Raw genomic sequence first — 22,790 nt, forward strand, 5'->3', positions numbered from 1 at the left:
TGTTCAGTGCTATTTCTCTTTTTAAAAATATATTTTTATTGATTTCAGAGAGGAAGGGAGAGGGAGAGAGAGCTAGAAACATCAATGATGAGAGAGTTATTTACCAGCTGCTTCTGTACGCCTTCTACTAGGAATCGAGCCCACAACTTGAGCATATGCCCTGACTGGGAATTGAACTGTGACCTTGTGGTTCATAACTTGACATCAACTCCTGAGTCACACCGGCTGGGCAGTGCTGTTTTTTTTCCATTCGTAGAACAGCTGATGCTTAATAAATATTTGTTGTGTGAATGATTCAATGCATTAATTTATTTCTTTTCCTATTCCCTTCCTAGCGCCCGAAAGGCAGTGGATGAGGAAGAGGAAGCCGTTGAAGAACGTCGGAATATGCGAACTATTTGGGTGACTGGTAAAAAAGGCTTAACTGAAAGGGAAGCAGCAGCTCTTATCGTGGAAGAAGCCAAAATGATTCTGCAGCAGGACTTAATGGAAATGGGAGTGCAATGGAATCCACATTCCCCTTTAAATTCTGATACATGCTCATTGACCAGCAGTGAGTCAGAAGAAAAGGAGCATAAATTTATATTCCAAACTAAGAGGTCTTGTGAAAGATTAACATCAAAGAAAAAAAGTAACACAATATTTGGTGATTCTTCTGTTAATAAATCACCAAATACAGTGCAAGATTTAGATAAAGGTAGAGAACATAAAAATTCCTTTTATTATCAGTTTCAAAATGGGAAGCAAGAATGTCGGGTACATTCAATTTCCAGAGGAAGAAAACGGGCTTATTTGAATATAAGTAAAGAGAAGCTAGAAACCTCTTTGAATGAGGGAGAAACAAGCACTAAGAAAGTCGTTCAGACTGTCTCATCTGAGAAAACAAAAAAAGAAGCTTTGAATTTCAGTCTAGAAAAGAGGAACCCAACCTTTCAATCTTGGAAACATTGTAAGCATCTCAAACAATCCAGAGATAGTAGCCCTGTGGAAGACACTGGGATGTGTAAAATAGATTTTGTAAAACAGCCTAATCTTGTTCATTGTGAAGATTCATTTACCTCAGTTAAGAAAAATGTGGAATTTAGGAGTCCAGGGCGACTTGCTAAAAATGCATCTTTATGTGCTGAGGGAAAACATAACAAAGAATTGTTCCCATCACAAACAGAACAAAATTGTTCAAGGAACAAAACAATAACTAATGATATTCTTGGGGAACATTTTGTCACAGAATCCCAGAGTAAAAAGGCCACTGTTATGGTTAGTGAAAATAGAAGAGGATTAGCTCCTGTTGAGTCAGAAAAAATAGACAAAGTGATAATACAGAGTGATTCAAAAAACCGAAATGTTTGTGTTAAACACCATGATACCAATCCAATTAATCAGCCCCTGGAGAAGCAGTCTGATAAACAGACAAACATTTATACCAAACAGAAAAGAATACTAGAGAAGCAAATAGCTTGTGATACAATCAATAATTATATGAATAGAGACTCAAATGCTATTATCAAATGTATAAATTTTAATGCTGAGGAAAAGAAATCAAATAATCTTGAGGTATCCGGAGATAATATAAGCAGCACTGAGATACCCAGTGGAGTACATCTACCAGTTGGAGCATTTGGAAAATCTGGAGGCCAGCAGGAGAATTTTCTAAATACCTCTAGAATACAAGAAGAAACAGATGCTTATGCAGCAAAAGAAACCAAAAATAATTGTGTTTCTGACTTAGGGTTAGTTTCTTGTGATTTTGAAGATAGTTTCTACCTGGATACTCAATCAGAGAAAATTATACAACAGATGGCAACTGAAAATACCAAACAAGGAGCAAAGGACACCAACCTGTCAACAGACATAATGCAGAAGAGCCTAAACAAACAGAATTCAAGCTCTGTTCAGAATGAGATTCACATTGCCTTCTCTGGTGAACAACATTCTCCAGGAGTGATAAATGTAGACCATTTGGAGCCTAAGACGGTAGATACTATAAAACAAAGTGCTGATTCACATGGGGTTAATATCCTGACCCCAAAAAGCCCACTTTTTCATTCAACAATATTACTTAAGGAAAATGGCCCTTGTTTGAAAGCAAATGAACTTTCTGTTACCGACTCTCAATTAAATAGTTTTCTTGAAACTTATCAAACACAAGAAGCTATGAAAACAGTTATATCTCAAAGGAGAACTTCCACTGGTATAGAAGTAGAATGTCTGCCAGTTCCCGAAACAAGTTTGAATTTGAGTGATAGTTTACTCTTTGACAGTTTCAGTGAAGACTACCTAATCAAAGAGCAACCCCCTGACGCAAGAGTGAAGGAACCCCTGCCTTCTGAAGTAATATCAGACCATTTCAGTGATTCTCTGCATCTACAACCAGAGGACCCAATGAAATCAAATATGGATGAGAAACAAGATAATCGGCAGCAGTTGACTTGTTTCAGTGATGAGTCTATTATATTTTCAGAAATGGATTCTGCTCAGATGGTGGAAGCATTGGACAATGTAGATATATTTCCTGTCCAAGATCAACATAATGCTGCAGTATCTTTGGGGGCATTAGAATTAAGTGATCCGGTTGGTAATGATTATCCCCAAAGAGAAGTAACCGAAGGAGATAAAGATGAAAAGTCTCAAAAATCCAAATTAGCTGAAATAAGGCAAAATAATTCATTCACATGGTCAGGAGCATCGTTTGATTTAAGTCCAGGACTGCAAAGGATTTTAGATAAAGTATCCAGTCCTCTAGAAAATGAAAATCTAAAACTAACCACTATAAACTCATCTAGTTTAAAAGGAAAAAATACAGAGTTAAATGGCAAACAAGAAGTGGTTTTAAATTTGGAGCCAAATCAAGTGCAGGGAATTTCATTCTTCCCTGATATTGAAGTAAAAAGCAAGATTGAGATACAAGAGAACAATGCTGTTCATGGTGACACCCCATCACTCTTGCCTTGTAAAGAAATCGGTATAGTTGACGATAATGGACTCATTCCTCCTACACCCATTCCAGCATCTGCTGCTAAATTGTCGTTTCCAGCTATTCTTGGAACATCTTCTGTAAAACTTCAGAAAAATAGTAGTGCTTTAGAACTTGGTGAAAATTCTTTACTTGGCTCACCTTCAGATATTAACCATGATTTAAGTCCAGAGAGTAGAAATGATGTAAAAGATGACAGTCTCATTAGAGACACAAGTTTTTCACTACAGTTATCACAGGATGGATTGCAGTTAACTCCAACCTCATGCAGTGAAGAAAACTTGTCCATAATTGATGTAGCAAGTGACCAAACTCTCTTTCAAACATTCATTAAGGAGTGGCAGTGCAAAAAGCGATTTTCCATCTCACTGGCTTGTGAAAAGATCAGTAATTTGACATCTAGAAGTGCAACTATTGGTGGTAGGTTTAAGCAAGGTAAGAATTAAATTCCCCCCCCCCCCACATTTATATGTAAAATAGGCTGAGATGGGACTGAGATGTTTCAGTATTGGATATTTAATAAATTTATTCAAAGTTTAATAAGTTTCTCTTATGGGGGTTTACACTAGAGAATGTCTGGCCTTTGGGCTGTATAAGGCTTGAGAAATCATTTTATCTGGCCCTGCCAAGGCATTAGGGGTGAGTTAATTAAATGTTTGACCAAATATAACAGGCTAATTTTTAAGTTGATAATTTTGTATGGCCCTTGAATGATGTTATAAATATCCAAATGGCTGTTGGCACAAAAAAGGTTCCTCACCCCTAGTTTACACATAGAACAGCTTTATTGTTCAGCATAAGAGATGGTTGACCCCAGGACTTGTGGGTGGGAGAGCTGAACACTGAAACCAAGAGCTCAAGCTGAGAGACTGAAAAAATGTAGGCTACGAGGCGCTTTTCATTCTTCTGACTCTGATCCACTGTTGTACCTGGATAATTAGGCCTGTGTCTGTCTCTTCCAAAGTAGGCCTGAGATCTCATCTAAACAGCCTTCTTACAGCAGCTCCCAACCTTAGGTCACCTGTCAGGAGTTCCAGATCAGTGTTGTCTCCTGGGACATTGACCCAATTGTCAAGCTTATTTCTTCAGGGGCCACCACAATTGGTGTGACTGGTTCAGGAGCATCTATTAGAACCATGTTTGGTAGCTTGATCATTGGGGATGTCCATCTCTCAGATATCAGCTCTTCTATGCCATCTGGGCAGTGCCCTTTTTGAGGCCATGAGCTCTCTTTGATGGTTGCCTTCCTTATTGTCTTCACTTTGTGAAGCTTTATGGAGGTTCCTACTACTTCAACTCCAGACATGCCTAGTGCTAGTGTATGCTAAGCTTTACCATTAAACACAAAATTTCTTTAAAAAATTGCATATATATATATATATATGCATAATAATACATAATATATATTACATGTTATTATCCTATATAATAAAAGCCTAATATGCTAAGAGTCTGGTTGTCTGGTTGGCTGTTCAACCAAAGCATAATATGCTAATGTATGCTAAGGCCTCTCAACCACTCACTGTGATGTGCACTGACCACCAGGGGGCAGACACTCCTACTGGTTGGTTAGCTTGCTGCTGGGATCCAGCCAATCGGGACTGAGTGAAATGGGCCGGACATGCCCTGGAGCCCTCCTACAGTTCCTCCCTGGCTGGCCAACCCCAGGGTTCCTCTCCAGCCCCAATCATACACCGTTGGGGTCCATTGGCCCGGCTTGCACCTTCTCGCAATTTGGAACCCCTTCGAGGGATGTTGGAGAGCTGGTTTCAGCCTGATCCTGCAGGCCAGGCTGAAGGACCCCACTGGTGCATGAATTCATTCACCATGCCTCTAGTATAAATATAGAAATATTAGAATATAAGATTGTAAAAGTTAACATATATATTTTGAATATGGTCACTTTTATCATATCTTAATTGTATATATAACATGATGGTTTTTAGTTATCATCAGTGCTCATGAATTATTTTCTATTAAACTATAATGTCCTTATTCATTTATATAATCACAAAAATACTTAGCAGATAGTCACTATATTTTTCACAATGTACATTAGTTACATTTTCCAATATTTATCTCAAGTAGAACTTGTACCTCCATTAATAGTTATGATCCCAATGCCTCTTGGATCTCTTCCCAGTTTTGAGAGTATTGAACTTTATGGTCAAATAATGCCCTGTATATTCCTGTCTTACTTCATGAAAGCAAGGGTTCTGTATCATGGGGAATAGCTGTATTCAGCTTGACAACTGATTGTGGAACTCAAAATTTTATCATATTTCTTAAATTTCTATATTTATGAATTAATTTGTTTATAAAAGTTTGATTTGAGTACTTGTCTGATCTTCCATTCATGGAACACAGGTGTTATTGTCAAGTTTTATGTACTTTTAGTATTGACTAGCAGATAAAATTGAGCAAATTTTCTGTGCTAGAGGTTAGAGTGATAAAAATGTTTACTTACTTTTAACAAATGTGCACCAGTTATTTTCCGGGTTGGGGATAAAATAGTCAATAAAATATATTGTTTTTTTACCTATGTCTTTGTAAAATTGGATATGCTTTTTTTTTTTTTTTTTTTTTTTTTTTTTTAATGTTGACTCCCAACATGAAATTAGACCTAATTTTTCACTAGGAAGTAAGAACTTTGATTTTTTCTTTCTTTTTTTTTTTTTAAATATATTGATTTCAGAGAGAGAAGGATAGAAACATCAATAAGGAGAGAGAATCATTGATTGGCTGCCTCCTGCACGCCCCCTACTGAGGGTTGAGCCTGCAACCCAGGCATGTGCCCTTGACCAGAATCCAGCCTGGGACCCTTCGATCCACAGGCCAACGCTCTATCCACTGAGCCAAACCAGCAAGGGCTCTGGGGTTCCTTAGTGTTAAGAATTGCTAAGTTCACTATAGAATTTATATAGTGTGCAAGTGCTTTTTATTTCTGTTTAAGTTATAGACATTAAAAATTCAAGAACTTTTAAGAAATTTACTCATTTTAGTAATTATTATAGATCTACTTTACCAAATCTTTGGTAGATTTTTCTTAGTGACAGTTATCTTAATAACTTAATAGCTTGATAGTAAGCCTACAAAGATTTTACATATACCTAAAATGGCTATCCAAAAATGCTTTAGGAATCTGGAAATTTTGCCTGTCAAATATTTATTTTTATTATCATTGTTTTTAATGTTCAGTTTAATGGTTTTATTTTTAGAGGTTTTTAACTATTTCACTTTTTATTTACTTAGTTAGCTCCCCTCAAGAAACTCCTGTTAGATTTGATGGATTTCCTGTTAAAGGTTGTGATGACTTCTTGGTGGTTGGACTGGCAGTATGCTGGGGTGGAAGAGATGCCTATTATATTTCCTTGCAGAAGGAACAAAAGCATTCTGGTAAGTAATCATTAGTTGGCATAGTTACCATATAATTTTAATGTAGCCTCTATCCGGTAGTGACTTGTTTGTTGAGAATAATTTCCTGATAATTACCTAGAATTTATTTTTAGGATTAAAAAAAAATTTTTTTTTTTGGATAGTGGCTAGTGTGTACATTATTTCATATATTAATTAGAATGAATGTTTTTAGAAACACCACTCTAACTCCCCTCTACTTGTCACATGAGACGATTAATACTTGGGGGTAGTGGAGCATCAGGGACTCCCTCGACATCTTAAGGTTTGCTTTTGATGATTGGATCATAGCAGTTTCTTTTCAGACTTCTTTCAGCCTTTTGACTTTGTCTGGAGTTCATCTCGAGGCATTGATGAGCAAGACATCTACAGTAGTTGAATTAAACAGCCTTAGAGAAGTCTTTGGAATTGAAAAGATATATTCTGGATTATGGTTGTGATTATCATTGCTGGACTAGTTCAAAATTAATGAGGGAACATTTTAAAGGATGCCATATAATGTTTGTTCCTGAGTAAGCATGAAATATTTTCAGTTGTTTTGCAGGAAAATATGTTAGAATGAGTAGTTACTCAAGCTACAATTAAAAAAAAATTAATCTTGATATTTAGAATTTTCTCCCACCTAAATAAATAGAGCATTATAAATCACCTAGTCTAAACCATAATTTTTCATTAATTAATTAATTAATTTACTTTTAATCCTCACCCAAGGACATGCTAGAGAGAAGAAAGGAAAGAGGGAGGGAGCAAGGGAAGGAGGGAAAGAGACAGAAAAGAGAGAGAGAGAGAAACATCGATGTGAGAGAGAAACATCTATGCTTTGGCTTCTGCTTTCACCTGGACCGGGTATCAAACCCACAACTTAGATATGTGCCCTGACTAGGAATCAAACTGGCGGCCCTTCAGTGCACAGGACAATGCTCAACCAACTGAGCCACTCCGGCCAGGCTATATTGTAATTTTTTTAGATATTGAAGCACTTCATCTACATAGCCAACATGACCTTTATAAGGTCATGCTGAATTATTGGTTACATGGAACTAGACTTCGAGTCTTTTTCAGCCTTTGCATTATAGATTGCTATTTCATGTGAATGCATGTGGTTTTCTCCTTAAGACCTTTTTTTTTTCTTTTAAGAAATTAGTGCCAGTTTGGCCCCTCCACCTCTGGATCCAAACCTGACTGTGAAAGACAGAATGTGCCACCTTAAATCCTGCTTTCCAAAGGAATCGGATAAAGAACGTTCTGTTATCATCTATGACTTCATCCAGACCTATAAAATTCTTCTTTTGTCTTGTGGAATCTCCCTGGAACAAAGTTATGAAGATCCTAAGGTTCTATGTCTTATTTAATTTTTACATCCTTAATTTTTTTAAGTTTAGTGTTAATTTTTAAATGACTTGGTGTTTATTTACCTATAACTGTGCATTTGAGTTTTATAGAGTTGTTATTCCTTTATCCAGTAACCTCGTTCACCAAGAACAGAATATTACGTACCGAATGCCTCAGTGTAGATAAAAACAGAGATGTCACAAATTCTAAGCACTTAAGTTCATATCTTTCCTCAACGATATGTTAAAATTTTATTTTGGTAGTATGTTCTAAGTTTTCTGTCTATTGTAAATTAGAAATGAAAGGAGAACTGTCAGATTTTAGATATGACAGCAAAATGTTTCAAATATCCATGAGAATAGAGGCAGGAAATAGAAGTGTGCAAGATATCCATGAGGAGAGTAATTAGGGGGCATTGAGCATAGGGACAAATCACCCTTGAGAACTTTCCTACATAATAGCAAAATGTGATATACTCTTCATAGTGATGACTGAGTTTTTAAGAAAAGGGTAACATGTTATGGTAATAAACACTATCACTATAATTCATTTTTGGAAGACATTTATTTACAATATCATAGCCCTCACAGGGATATCTTTTCCCACAGTGGGTAGCGAATGCCTGATGCTTATGGAATATTAATTTTGAGTTAAAATATGATACTGCAACATGTCCTCAAATAACAGTTATCGTTCAACATTGAAGGAACTTACCTGTGGTTTATATTGATTAGCCTGTGGTAATTTTTTTTTTTTTTTTAATGTGTTGTTTTGCTTAAAGTTACAGAACCTACGGACAATGTTAAGTGAGGACTTACTGTGCTTGGTTGTAATTATCAATATAATTAATAATTCAATGATTTTTAGTTTCTTAAGCTTTTTTGGCAAAGGCAGTTGCTGGAGGCTAAGTACAGTAGTTAGCATAATAAAATGCGAGAAGTTTGTCAGAAGGCTGATGGACACCTTCAGCAGGGCTGAAGATCTATCTGCATATTAATTGCCTACTGCCAGACAGCTGAGGGCAGTTCCCCCAACCTCATGTTTACCGGACCTTATCTTTGATATGTATATCTGCTTTGCTAAAGGGAAAAATATATATATATAAAAAGCCAGCAACCGGAATGCCTGAACACTGGTTGCTATGACGCCCACTGAGGCCAGCTAACTGGTCCAATTGGGGGATGGGGCCAGCCGGCCAACCTCCTGCAGCCCCTCCCCCACCTGGCCCAGCCCCTGATTGGCCTGCCCCACCCCAATAAAGGGCGGGGCCAGCCGGCCAACCTCCCACAGCCCCTTCCATCTGGCCAGATGGGCCCCTACCACAGTCCCTTGATCAGCCCACAGTCCCTTCCTCCCAATCAGCCCCACCCCTGATCACTCCCCCTTACCCCAATAAGGGGGCAGAGATGGCCAGCCAACCTACAGCCCCTCCCCCCATCATTCCATTGGCCACAGCCCCTTGCCCCAGCCAGCTCCATCCACAATCAAATCCTCCTACACCAATTAGGTATGGGCTGGCTGGTCCCACCAGCCCCATTTGGGGGACAAGGTCAGCTGGCCCACTACTGCCAGCCCCACCCCCAAGGGGCTCCCCCACCCCAATCGCAGCCAATTGCCCACAGTACCTCCCCCCAGCTGGACTGACCCTGATCGGGGCCCTGATTGGGGCAGGCCTGCCAGCCAACCTCCTGCTGTCTCCTCCTCTCTACAGGTCTGGCCCCGATCTTCTGACTAGAGCCAGGCCAGCCAGACCCCACCCATGCACAAATTCATGCACTGGGCCTCTAGTGTGGTAATAAAAAGCTGTGGGTCCAGAGATTTGGAGAGCCCACTTCACTAGAAAGTGGAGCCTCCCCCAGTTCCCCTATGCCTCCCAAATTTATATTTCTTGTCTAGTCTCTCAATCCACTTATGTGCAGCCCCTTCTCCAGATTCCTGAACCCTTGCTGCAAAAAGACTGCAGCAGACAGTATTATATAAACTAAAGATACTATCCTTTTCTATATTTTAAGCCAGGCTTGGTTTACATGTGATAAATGCCATCTAGTTACTTTTTTTTTTTTCCTATTGAGTTTATTAGGGTGACATTGGTGAATAAAATTATATAGGTTTCAGGTGTACAGTTCTATTTGACATCATCTCGATATTGTATTGTGTATTCATCACCCTAAGTCAAGTCTCCTCTTGTTACCATTTACCCTTGCCCCCTTTACTGTTTTCCACCTCCCTCTGCTCCCACACCCCCAAATGCCATGTAGTTTCCAAACTGACCTATACTGGATATAAAAGATTGTCACATAATTTTGATGTTCTAGAATCCAAAATGGGGATATGGATAATATGAGCTTATTAAAACTACGGTAGCATCACAGATTTTTGTAGCACCTTTGCATAAACTACTTGATATAATCGGTTTTATAGATCAAAACACTTTTTATGCAAGAATATAAACTATTTATGAAATCTTATTTCTATAAGAAACATTTGCCAACTTTTACAGTAGATTATTTTATTTAGTACCTCATAAAAGGGTTCTCGTCACAAGTTTCTAAAGTGGTGGGGGGAGGTTTCCCCACACCTCTAACAATTCTTTGGATCCCCGTCTAGTGTCCAATTCCACTGAATTCTGACACTAGTGTCAGATTGTCTATCCTACAAAATGCCCTGCCACCCCTTCGGACTCCAGCCACAGTCCCAGGTTGTTTAGCTGTGCTTCTGACCAACCATCTATAAATAGGAGGCTCTCACCACCTTCTCCTCTGGTTTAATTAATTTGCTAGAGCAGCTCATAGAACTCAGGAAACCAGTTTACTCACTATATGACCAGTCTGTTACAAAGGATATTAAAGAATACAAATCAACAGCCAGATGAAGAGATATGTGGTTGTGGTATGTGAGCAGGGGCCTGGAGCTGCCATTCCATTCAGTCACCAATCTGAAATCTCTCCACACCCTCTCCTTTTGTGTTTTAAAAGGAGGATTCATTACTTAGGCATGTTTGATTAAATCATTTTCCCTGGGTGATCAGTTCAGTATCCAACCCCTTCCATTCTCCATTGTTAGATGAATTAGGAGCATTCCAAAAGTCACCTATTGACCTAACAAAAGACACTTTTACTAGTACATTTCTTACCACTTTGGAAATTCCAAGGTTACTGGAAGCTCTGTGCTAAATATGGAAACTGGGGACAAAGATGATATTTATCTATTTTTTATAATTTACAGTATCTCAACCCTCTCCCCCATAAAACTACATTCTTAACCTACAAAAGAAGTAATTGAGCCATATAATAATTGTTAGAATTATGAACAGGGCCTAGATCTCCTTTTTCTAAATCCAGTTTTGGTCTGCTAGATCTAGAGTTAGCAACTGCAGGTCATCTAGTCTCATTTGGGAAACTAAAAATAGCAATCAAATGACCAATTGGATGGTCATGGTAACAGGCCTTCACCGTGAGGGGAAAGCCAAAGGCTTTCTAAAACAATGGATTTGAACGTCTAGTGATAAAACATTTATGTCTCACTTATTCTGATTTTAAGAGAGAATGAAATAAACCTGAAACTTTATAGGCCTATCTTTATTATAGTAGCTTAGCCAACATGAGCCTTAGTGGAGAAAAGTCCATCTTCTTTTTCAGAAACATGGTTTCAGCTAGCTTAGAGGCACTGGATTTAAGCCCACTTAAGAACTAGGTCAGCAGGAGCATTGCAGTAATTGAAAAAGTATATTTTCCTTTTTTGAAGATCACTGCTCTTATTAGTACCAAAAATGAGTCCTGGTACTATTATTCTTTTTTTCTCCTTTCCTGGGAAGACCTATGAATAAGTATTAAGTGAAAATGAGGTTTCTTTTTCCCCCCCTTTTAACTTAAGTGTGCAGAAATGTCTTTGAAAAAAATCAATCAAGAAAAGATTGCTATTCTTTCAGGTGGCGTGCTGGTTACTAGATCCAGATTCCAAGGAACCAACTCTTCACAGCATAGTTACCAGTTTTCTTCCTCATGAGCTTCCACTCCTGGATGGGATAGAGACTGGCCAAGGAGTTCAAAGCCTGGGACTGAACATCAGCACTGAGCATTCAAGGCGATACAGAGCATGTGTAGAGTCAATTCTCATCTTCAACTCTATGAACCAACTCAATTCTTTGTTGAAGAAAGAAAACCTTTACGGTAAAGCAAAGTTCCTAGCATATTTATGCTGTTACAAATTGGTGATAATTCTATATTTAGCCACTTTTTATTATAGAAAAGTAAATTATACCTTTTACACAAACCCTAATGTTGGATTGTCTAGTAGGCGAGTCCACAAACTTCTCTGTTGAAGGCCAGATGGTAAGTATTTTTGGCTCTGCAGGCCAGATAGTCTCAATCACAAATATCCAACTCTGCCATCATAGCACCAAAGCAGCCATAGAGATGAAAACGAGTGTTACAACAAAACTTTATTTACAAAAATAGGCATCTGCCTCTAGTTTGGCCAGAATTTACCAGTCTCACACTCTACTGTAATGAAGAGAATTAGTGATGTTTTATTCATGTACTAGAGGCTCGGTGCATGAATGTGTGTATGGGTGGGGTCCCTCAGCCTGACTGGCAATCGAGGCCTATCGGGAGGCCAGCCAGGGGAAGGGGCTGCAGGAGGTTGGCCAGCCATGGGAGGTTGGCTGTGGAAGTGCAGTGACCACCAGGGGACAGCTCTTGCATTGAATATTTGCCCCCTGGTGATCAGTGCACGTCATAGAAACTGGTTGACCCATTGTTCCAGCTGTTCATTTGTAACAGTTGCTTAGGCTTTTATATATATAGATTAGAGGCCTGGTGCATGAAATTTGTGCATGGGGGGTGTCTCTCAGCCCAGCCTACACCCTCTCCAATCTGGGCCATCCCTAACTGCTCCACTGCCAGCCTGTTTGCCTCTAAAAGCCCTCCCCTTCAGGCCTGGTCCCCCCCAACTGCTCCCCCTGCAGGCCTGGGTCCTCAAACTTCTTTTTCTGCAGGCCCTGTCTCCCCCAACTTCTCTCCTCTGTTGGCCTGGTCATCCCTAACTGCTCTCCCCTGCAGGCATGATTGCCTCCAACTGTCCTCCCCTGCTGGCCTGATTGCCCACAACTGTCCTCCCTTGCAGGCCTGGTCCCTCCCAACTGCCCTCCCCTGTTTGCCATCTTGTGGTAGCCATCTTGTGTCCACATGGGGGCAGCCATCTTGTGTGTTGGAGTGATGGTCAATTTGCATATTACTCTTTTATTAGATAGGATAGGATTCCAGATAATTGAAGTACATTAAGATAAGGGAAGTTTTGCCCTAGCAGGTTTGGCTCAGTGGATAGAGCATTAGCCTGAGTACTGAAGGGTCCCGGATTTGGTTCCAGTTAAGGATATATCCCTAGGTTGTGTGCTCCATCCCCAGTGTGGGACATAAAGGAGGCAGCCGATCAATAATTCTCTCTCATCCATTGATGTTTCTATCTCTCTCTCCTCACTTCCTCTCTGAATTCAATAAAAAAATATTTTTAAAAGATAAGGGAAGTTTTGGAGAGAATGTGGATAGCTGTGAAATATTGTTTGGAAATAATTATTTTAGGATATGTTTGTTATTTTAATGGACCTCCAGAATCATCTTCTTTTTTTTTTTTTTTTTTTTTTCTTTTCTCATGTCTTGCCTGATGGGTGGGTGTATTCTGACAGATGATTTTCTCCCAGTAGAGCTGATTTTTGTTAAAGTTTGGATAAATGTGTCCCAGGACAGAGTATCTTGTTCTTTTCCTATTATGTATGTTTATATAATACTAGAGGCCCAGTGCACAAAATTCATTGTGTCCCTCAGTTCAGCTTGCATCCTCTCCAATTTGGGACCCCTTAGGAGATGTTTGACTGCAGGGATCGGGCCCAACCCAGCAGTCGGACATCCCTCTCACAATCTGGGACTGCTGGCTCCTAACTGCTTGCCTGCCTGCCTGCCTGATTTCCTCTAACTGCTTCTGCCTGCAAGCCTGCTAACCCCTAAACACTCCCCTGCCAGTTTGATTAACATATAACTGCTCCCCTGCTAGCCTAATAGCCCCTAACTGTCCTTCCCCTGCTGGCCTGGTCACCTCAACTGCTCTCCCCTGCTGGCCTGATCTTGCCCCTAAGTGCCCTCCACTGCCAGCCTGATCTCACCAGCAGCTTGATCTTACCTCCAATTGCCTTCCCCTGCTGGCCTGATCTTGCCCCCAACTGCCCTCCTCTGCCAGCCTGGTCGCCCCCAACTGCTCTTCCCTGCCTGCCTGATCACTCTAACTGCCTCTGCCTGCTTCATCACCCCTAACTTCCCTCCCCTGCTGGCCTGATCTTGCCCCCAACAGCCCTTGTCTGCTGGCCAATTTGGTTCTGATTAGTCAGTTTCTATGCCAGTCAGCATCTCTGGGCCTATCAATTGAGCCTAATCAGAAAGGCGGAGCTGATCAGCAGCTCCGGTGGAGGCCTGGAGGAATTGGAGGCGTGGCTGCTGACCAGGCCTGGAGCTCAAGAGAGAGGTAGGTGCTGATCAAATGATCAGACCCTGCTTCTCTCTTCAGGCCTCTCTCTGGGCCTGATTCCTAGCCCACTCAGCAGTCAGTGCTGGATCACCATGCCTGCAGCCATAGCAGTTATCACTGAGTCACCACTGCAACCCAGCGCTGAGTACAGGACTGACTTCCAGTTGGTCAAGCCTCCCGGTTGTTGCAGACCCAGGGTTTTTATATAATGATGCTGATCAAGTCAGTTGGCTGGTAAAGTAATGTTGTAGTTTTCCTTTTGTCTTCCAGATGTTTTATGTAAAGTGGAAATGCCCTGTCAGTACTGCTTGGCCTTGCTAGAACTGAATGGAATTGGCTTTAGTATTGCAGAATGTGAAAGCCAGAAACACATAATGCAAGCCAAGCTGGATGCAATTGAGACTCAGGCGTATCAACTAGCCGGCCACAGTTTTTCCTTCACCAGTACAGATGACATCGCTGAGGTTGTATATGGGAATCTGGAATTTAGAAAAGTGATTTTTAGAGTTAAAAATGGGATGTGTGTTTATGTAGAAGTGCGTGCGTGTGTGTGTGTGTGTGTGTGTGTGTGTGTGTTCATTTCCTAAATACGTTTATCTGAACATCAAGGCTCAGTTAAAAAAAAAAACAACAGTTCATTTAAGCAGAATTCTTTGGAGATAGAGTATTCTAGCATATAATTTATGTTATATCTTATATTTATGAAGTAGGAAGGTGATAAGGCTCCTAGACCATAGGCTCTATGAGAAGAAAATTTGCCTGGATCAGAGGAGGCACTTAATAAATATATGTTGAACAAAAGACAGTTGCATAACAGCAAAGCTGTTGTTCCATGAAGTTAGTCACTTTATGGGCTCTCACCCCTTCCTCACTTGTAAATCCTTTTTTAGAATACAGAACTAGGTCTTTTTTTCAGTTGTTAATGAAAAGTTGATTTTTCTGATTGTTTGCTTTTTAAACCTAATTAAGATTTTTATCACCTGACTTACATTTTGACATGGTTTATTTATTTATTTTTTTTATCTTGAAAGATTGGTGTTCTATTCTCCTACAAATGTAGGTTAGGTGCTAACACTTAATAGCATTGTAGTTATGGTGTCTTCCAGATGTGATTCAATAATATAACAAACTGGTGAAGATAGGCTTTAGAGACAGATTTCTTGGGTTTGTATCCTACCTTCATTTATTCACTAACTCTAGTACCCACCTGAAAGCACATACAATTACATAAGGAATTTATAAAAGATGTAGAATATCTGGATTTCAGCATGACTAAGCTTGGAGGAAAGACAGGAACCTGTGCTCTTGTGACTCAGGTGGGTACTAATGTATTAGGACAATAGACCTAGACCAAACTCTGAGCTGGAATAAAAGGCCTTTGGTGTTATTAGTTTGTTCCTAGGTCTTCCATGTTAAAATAGAAGCTATATTTAAGGTAATCTAACAGTTTTACACAGAGCATTTAATCCTTACTGATTTTAAGTTGAATCTTTGAACTGGGCAGGATAACTATACTAATGCAGGAGACACTGGCCACTGTGGCTGTTTAAATATTTAAATTAATTAAAATTAAATAAGATATATCAAATTAGCTCCTTATTTGTGCTAACCACATTTCAAATGTTTGGAAGCCATGTTGTGGCTAGTGGCTATCATACTGAATAGTGCAAATACAGAACATTCCCATTATTGCAAAATGTTCTTTCAGATGGCACCAGTCTAGAGCAGGGATCAGCACACTACAGCTTGCAGGCCAGATCTGTGGAACACAGCCACACCTGCTCATTTACTTATCCTCTGTGGCTGCTTTCATTCTGTAGTCACACATTTGTGAAGTTGACAGACAGTAAACCCTGCAAAGCTGAAAATATCTGTTATGTGGCCCTTCGTGGGAAAAGTTTGCTGACCCCCCTGGTCTAGAGGGAAGCATGGGTTAGTGAAAAGAAAAAAAAAAAAAACCTATAAAGTCTTATAACCTAATAGTTATAAGACTCTGGGTTCTAATTCTTAATTCTACTACTTTCTGGTCATGTAATATTGTACATATTTTTCAGGTTTGTGGCAGAATTGTTGTAAAGTTACATGTGATGACACATGTTAAAGCATCTAGCATAATGGCTGACATTTAGCAGATGTGCAGTAAATAATAGTGTTTCTTACCCTATCTTGTTCAACCCCCTCATTTCATAGATGTGTTCATTGAAGCCTGGAGAAATAATTTATATACAAATCCCCTCTCTGCCCCAGAGCCTGGATCCCTGCCCTGTGTAGGCCTTGTATCTTCAGTAAGTGCTTTGGCCACTCTAGCTTTCATTATGGCAGTAGAATTAGATGGCTTTTTGGACCCTTCCTACTTATGTTGTCTGATTTTTGTGATCAAAATAGTCATGAGGGCTCCCATATTAACTCTATGGGGCTTAAGTGATTGAGCAGCCAGATTGTTTACCACATCAAGTGGTATTTAGGAGTGTTCACAATCCTCAGAGTAACCTAAAGTCTCAACGTCAATAGCTTATTTGTCAGCTGTTCAGCACAGAGTACACATTCCTGTGTTCTTGACTATTTGAAAGCCTGTGTTAGTATTAATCTGTCAGCACCTAAGTAGTATGGATAGCCTACTGACATATAAATTTTATTACCATTATTTATTAAATGTGATAATTCAAAATTCTCCTAAAAACCACAAACCATTCTTCCAACCCATGTTGAGCTATATGATTGTTTTTTCAAATAACTTTTTAAATGTTTTCTTTTTTTCAATTCTATATTGTTTAAAGTATTACATGTCTCCTTCTCCCCCTTAATGACAATAATTGAGATTTGATTCTTTTTAAAAAATATATATTTTATTGATTTTTTACAAAGAGGAAGGGAGAGAGACAGAGAGCTAGAAACGTCGATGAGAGAGAAACATCGACCAGCTGCCTCTTGCATACCCCCTACTGGGGATGTGCCCACAACCAACGTTCATGCCCCTGACCAGAATCGAACCTGGGACCTTTCAGTCCGCAGACCGACGCTCTACCATTGAGCCAAGCTGGTTTCAGCGATATTTGATTCTTGACTAAAGAAGCTTTAATTTCTTACAGGTTTTATTTTTGGAATTAAAGTTGCCACCAAATGGTGAGATAAACAACCAAGGCAGCAAGAAAACGTTGGGTGCTACCAGAAGAGGGAATGACAATGGACGCAAGCTGAAGCTGGGAAAACGGTTCAGCACTAGTAAGGTGCTCTTTGGGGCAGTCACGGGGCAGCACTGAACTGCTTTTAGCATCTTGGTGTCTTCAAAGAATGTTGATGAAATCAAGATTCAACATAGCGCACCATTTGAACTTTTCCACCTAAAAACAAATTGGTTTGTGGTTTGGCTGCCCACAATAAATGTAGAGATGTTTCAGCATGGAAAACCTGGACCATAATCTGAGTTAGCAGTTGTGTCTTTCCTCTCATTAAAACAGTGTAAAGGTTTGTAAACTCAGACCTGTAGGCATCATTTAATTATTGACATCCACTATTCTTAGTCTTCCAGTATAATATAATTTACATGGTTATAGGAACATTAGAGGCCTGATGCATGAAATTTGTGCAAGAGTAGGCCTTCGCTGCCACGGCTGCCTGGATCCCACCGCTACAACCCCGGCTTCATCCCAGAAGGACGTCAGTCTAATTATCATATTATGCTTTTATTATTATAGATGAACAAAGATATGGGAATTTTTTTTAAAAATAGAAAAAAACCCAAGCCAATAGAAATAATTTTTTTTTCAATTCCAGGCAAAATAATATATTTTACATGAGTTTCTTTTAAGAATCTAACCTGCTGATTTCAAAGTATAATTGCTAGCTATAATCCATAGGAAGTGTATGCATTGGAGAGAAGAAAGGGCTTATTTTACATTTTTGCTGTAGAATGTTGACCCTAATATCATTAACTATGTCTTGCCTTATCTGGGGAAGTTTCCACAGCTTTATTCTGTAGCAAAACTTTTTATTTAGCTCACACGTTTCTATTCTTTAACATTCATTGAAAGTCTTTAGCATTGAAAATTCAAAGTGTTAAAGATAAATGTCTTCAAATTTTCTTGATATAGAAACAATGAAAATATTAGGGCAAAAAGGGGGAAAAGGGGAAACTTCCAATTATTTGAGGAATGGAGGAGAAAAATATAGAGATAAAAAGAGATGGTGTAAACTCTTGGGTGGAGTGTGAGTAGATCTAAATTGATGTTGCTCAGCATTAACATGTTTGCTTTTAATAATCTATAGTTATCATGGTTTTACCATTATGGTGATTTCTATAGAACCCAAACAGTAATTTTGAGTTATAGATACAGAAGTTAGCAGATTTAATTTTGAGAGTATATTGTTTACCTAAAAGAGATTCTATTTGCTGTGAAATTTGCTTAAGAATCAGATCTTACCTTATGTTTCTTTGGCAGGATGTTTTAAATAAATTGAAGTCATTACATCCTTTACCAAACTTGATATTAGAGTGGAGAAGAATCACTAATGCTATTACCAAAGTGGTCTTTCCCCTGCAGCGGGAAAGGCGTCTGAATCCTTTCCTCGGAATGGAAAGAATCTATCCTATATCACAGTCACACACTGCTACAGGTAATGAGGAATTTTAAATGTGGACAATATTCAATTTTGGAAAAAAAAATGTTTCATATATGTATTTTCTTAGGATCACCAAGGAATTCAAGCGTTGATCATTGGGTTAAATGAAGTTTCATAAACATTTATGAAACACATACTACATCCAAAGCATAGGTGGATACTACCTAGATACATAGATGAAAGTTAGTAAGATAGAGCTTCTGCTTTCAAGTATTGTATAGAAAAACTAGGTGTTCGAGACTGATTTATATCTAGGATTAAATATTTGAGTCAATGATCTTATCTAATTTCAGTCTAACCCTCTCCCGAACACCTTAAGGTTCTCTCCAACTTGAATCTAAGTAGGTGTATGGGGCTTTTGTATAATGAGTGAGCATCTTATTTTACTCAATTAGAAAAGGGAGCGGTGGAGTCCTTTGGGTGTGTCATGGTCCTCTTGGCACAGACGTAAGTATAATATGGTGCGGAAAAAAGGTGTTCTTTCTCTAGGCAGTGCAGAACTTTATTTTTATTTTTCCCCCCCTGAATTCTTTTTAAAAAATCTTTTAAAAAATATTTCAGAGAGGAAGGGAGAGAGAGAGATAGAAACCTTCTACTCCCCCCCCCTCCCTCATGCTGGGGATGGAGCCCACAACCTGGACCTGTGTCCTGACAGGGATTTGAACCGGGACCTCCTGGTTCATAGGTCAACACTCAACCACTGAGCCATGCCCACCAGGCCAGAACTTTAAATATTAGCCAAATGCAGTGTGCAGTAGAAGTAAGGGCAGTGTTAACTCTTCATAGGGAAGTTTAGATGGATGGTATAGAATATGGGTTTTGATACCAGATTTTTATAAGGTTTGAATCCTGGTGCTGTTAACCTTTAGACAAAGTGCTTAACCTCTCAATGCCCAAGTTTTCTCTTGGTAAAAAAAGTATAATAATAGTCATATCTCACCAATCATCCTGAAGACTTAATGGGATATTACATGTCAAATGTTTAGAATAGTGCATGGCATTTAGAATGTGGCTCATCGCCAGCTGTTGCTGTTGTTAAGGATGGACACACCATGAGGAGCTGCTTTTTTTTCTGCTTGCTTATTCCTTGTTCTCAACAACTTCTCTTTTCCTTCTTCTTGATTTAACTAACCTCTTAGTTCTTCCTAGCCATTCCTTGCCCTCTTAGTATTTCAGTTTCATTGGTGTAAACATATATAAAATAAATCCTTATTGGTGAAAAAAATTAAATCAACCTAGAATTTCAAAGCTGTTGCACACTTGTTTGTTGTGTATAAAGCAGAAAGCAATCAATTCCATATATCTACATTTAAAGAATATTTTAGAAATACAAGTTTATTTAAATATAGCAAAGCCATTTCATTCTTAGACTTCACCTCCATAATGCTACATTCATATCTTGTCGTTTTTATCATTTTGTTTGTCTGCCAGTGTTACCTCATTAATTCAAACACTAAACCTGACAACTAAGTAGTATTACAAAAAAGAAGACAGTGACCTGAGGCACAAAGATGGGTTTTCATCTGCTATTTGTTAGCTTTGTAACACTGAATAGGCCATTTAATGACAATAATGATATTCATATCTACCATTAATTGTGGACTAATTTTTGCTAAAAGTTAAATAACAGAGGCATAATATCATGGGTTTATTCAGAAAAACAATGTCTAGGTACTTAAAATGTCTGATTCATTAAAAGAAGATGAAATTATATATAGTAGCTAGTAGAGAGCCTATTACAATGGTGTATCATAAAACATCACTATACATGTATTATAAAAACTGCAAAAACAAAATCAGGTACCCAAACTCCTTTTTAAGACACTTTAAAAAAACTTCTCATCTGATTTTTAGAGAGAGAGAGAGACATTGGTTGCCTTACCCTAATCAGTGATCAACCCGCAAACCTGGGTATGTGACCTCACTGGAATCAAACCCTCAACATTTTGGTGTACATGATGATGCTCCAACCAACTGAACAACACTGGTCAGGGAAACTTCTTTTGAACAATACTTATAAAACATTCAACCAAGAAGTAAAAAAATAAAATGTGAACTATTGGGGGAAATAAAGGTTATAAATATTTAAACAAATAGCTTTCTGTTTCCTAAGAAAACTCATTAACTACCTGATTCTAGTCTTCAGCTATGTCCATGTTAGCGTTGGTCTTTTTGATGAGTGATGACGAGGAGGAAAATCATCCAGGTGAGATGTAGAAAGAGACGTTCTACCTCTCACTGCTACTCTATTTCTCCCACAAAAGCCAACTCCTCTGGCCCAGTTGTCCCTCTTCAGCATTCATGTTGCTCTTTGGCTCCAAATCCTCTTCTCTGTTCTTGTGCATTCCTGGCTTTTAAAGGCGTCGACAGTCCTTTAGCCTAGGATCCATTTGATTAGTCTTCACTCATTAATATAAATGCTAACATTTTATAGTGTTGACATCTGATACTCATTTTAGCATAGGAATAGTTCAGTTTATCAAATTACTTCCTATCATAGGCTTGTTTGCTAGAGAGCTAGGTTAATGTAAAACTTTGTATTATTGCTGATTCATATATTCACTTATGTTGGAATTTATCTTGTACTTACTTTATCATTGTTAGGCACATAAACATAATGAAAAATATTTTATTTAAATATAAATTGATTTTAGCAATAACAGAGCATAAGTTTTTAAGATAATTCAGAAATGCAATTACAATTAAGATAAATGTTAGATCTCGCGCTAATTTTACATCTTTATTCTATTTGATTTTAGGACGAGTAACATTTACAGAACCAAATATTCAGAGTGTGCCAAGAGATTTTAAGATCCAAATGCCAACACTAGTAGAAGAAAGCCCCCCCTCCCAAGCCCTAGGCAAAGGCCTACTTCCTATGAGCAGGTAGACATTATGTTTTTTTGTTTTTGCATTAATATAGTTTTGTGAGCATGAATAGCCTAGTGGACAAAATAATGAAAATAGTTGAAATTTCTGTTTTAGCTATATACATTTCTATTCTACTATCCATTTCAAACCCTGAGTTTGTTCATAAAGAAGCTGGTTGAGGGGACTCTTTCTTCCTCCCCACATGGGAGTCTGTGCTGTGATTCTTTCCCCTCCCCACAAATTGGAGTCTGTACTTGTTCTTCAATGAATTTCCACCTTTGCTAGAAGAAGAAGAAGAAGAAGAAGAAGAAGAAGAAGAAGAAGGAGGAGGAGGAGGAGGAGGAGGAGGAGGAGGAGGAGGAGGAGGAGGAGGAGGAGGAGGAGGAAGAGGAGGAGGAAGAGGAGGAGGAGAGGGGGAGGGGGAGGGGGAAGGAGGGGGAGGGGGGAGGGAGGGAGGAAGGGAGGGAAGGGGGAGGAGGAGGAGGAGAAGCTAGTTGATGGTGAAATGTTGAAAACCTGTGCCACTAATTAAATCAACCAGAATATGTTTATTTAATTCAAATACTAAAAGCAAGAGTTTAGCAAAGTCAGGAATACCCCCTCTTGCCTTCCTCTCTTACACACAAAGGAAAAAAATAGCAAAGATGATGTATGTTAGATCTGGTCAAAGAGAGTTGCTGAAGTGAGCTAAATGTCAATGTATTGTCTCAGAAGTAGTGGGAAAGGCTTTTACAGAAATGTTTTACTTCCTACTTAATTGAATGTTTGCTAAAAAAAAAAGTCTATAATTTTTGTTAAGCTTTAAAGTAAGTTTCAAATAGTAAGGTTTTTAAATTTCTTACATGGAAACATTAACTTTACTGAAAAATCAGGCCTTTTCACATATTTGAGTCTGCTTCATGTTCAGCTGATGATGTTGTTTACATGACAGAAGAGGAACTAAGAAGGGCTGTGGTCTGAACTCTGCGCACCAGGCCCAGCAGGAGGAGAGAAGCTCAGACAGCGGAATGCCCTTCTCGGTCAGCATGCGGCACGCCTTCGTGCCTTTCCCAGGTAGGATGCT

General features: G+C 38.9%; 1 protein-coding gene across 1 annotated transcript in view; it reads left to right on the forward strand.

The window, feature by feature from the left end:
• The window catches only part of POLQ (DNA polymerase theta), an 88,452-nt gene that overhangs the window by 41,513 nt on the left and 24,149 nt on the right, over positions 1-22,790 (forward strand). The window contains exons 16-24 of the mRNA XM_084871492.1: positions 336-3,409; positions 6,227-6,370; positions 7,526-7,722; positions 11,649-11,889; positions 14,507-14,700; positions 17,326-17,463; positions 18,676-18,850; positions 21,616-21,742; positions 22,659-22,780. Coding sequence (XP_084727618.1) covers positions 336-3,409; positions 6,227-6,370; positions 7,526-7,722; positions 11,649-11,889; positions 14,507-14,700; positions 17,326-17,463; positions 18,676-18,850; positions 21,616-21,742; positions 22,659-22,780 — 4,412 coding nt within the window. The remainder of the gene's footprint in view (positions 1-335; positions 3,410-6,226; positions 6,371-7,525; positions 7,723-11,648; positions 11,890-14,506; positions 14,701-17,325; positions 17,464-18,675; positions 18,851-21,615; positions 21,743-22,658; positions 22,781-22,790) is intronic.

The sequence above is a fragment of the Pipistrellus hanaki genome (genome assembly GCF_964339955.1).
Source record: "Pipistrellus hanaki genome assembly, chromosome: 2".
NCBI lineage: Eukaryota > Metazoa > Chordata > Mammalia > Chiroptera > Vespertilionidae > Pipistrellus > Pipistrellus hanaki.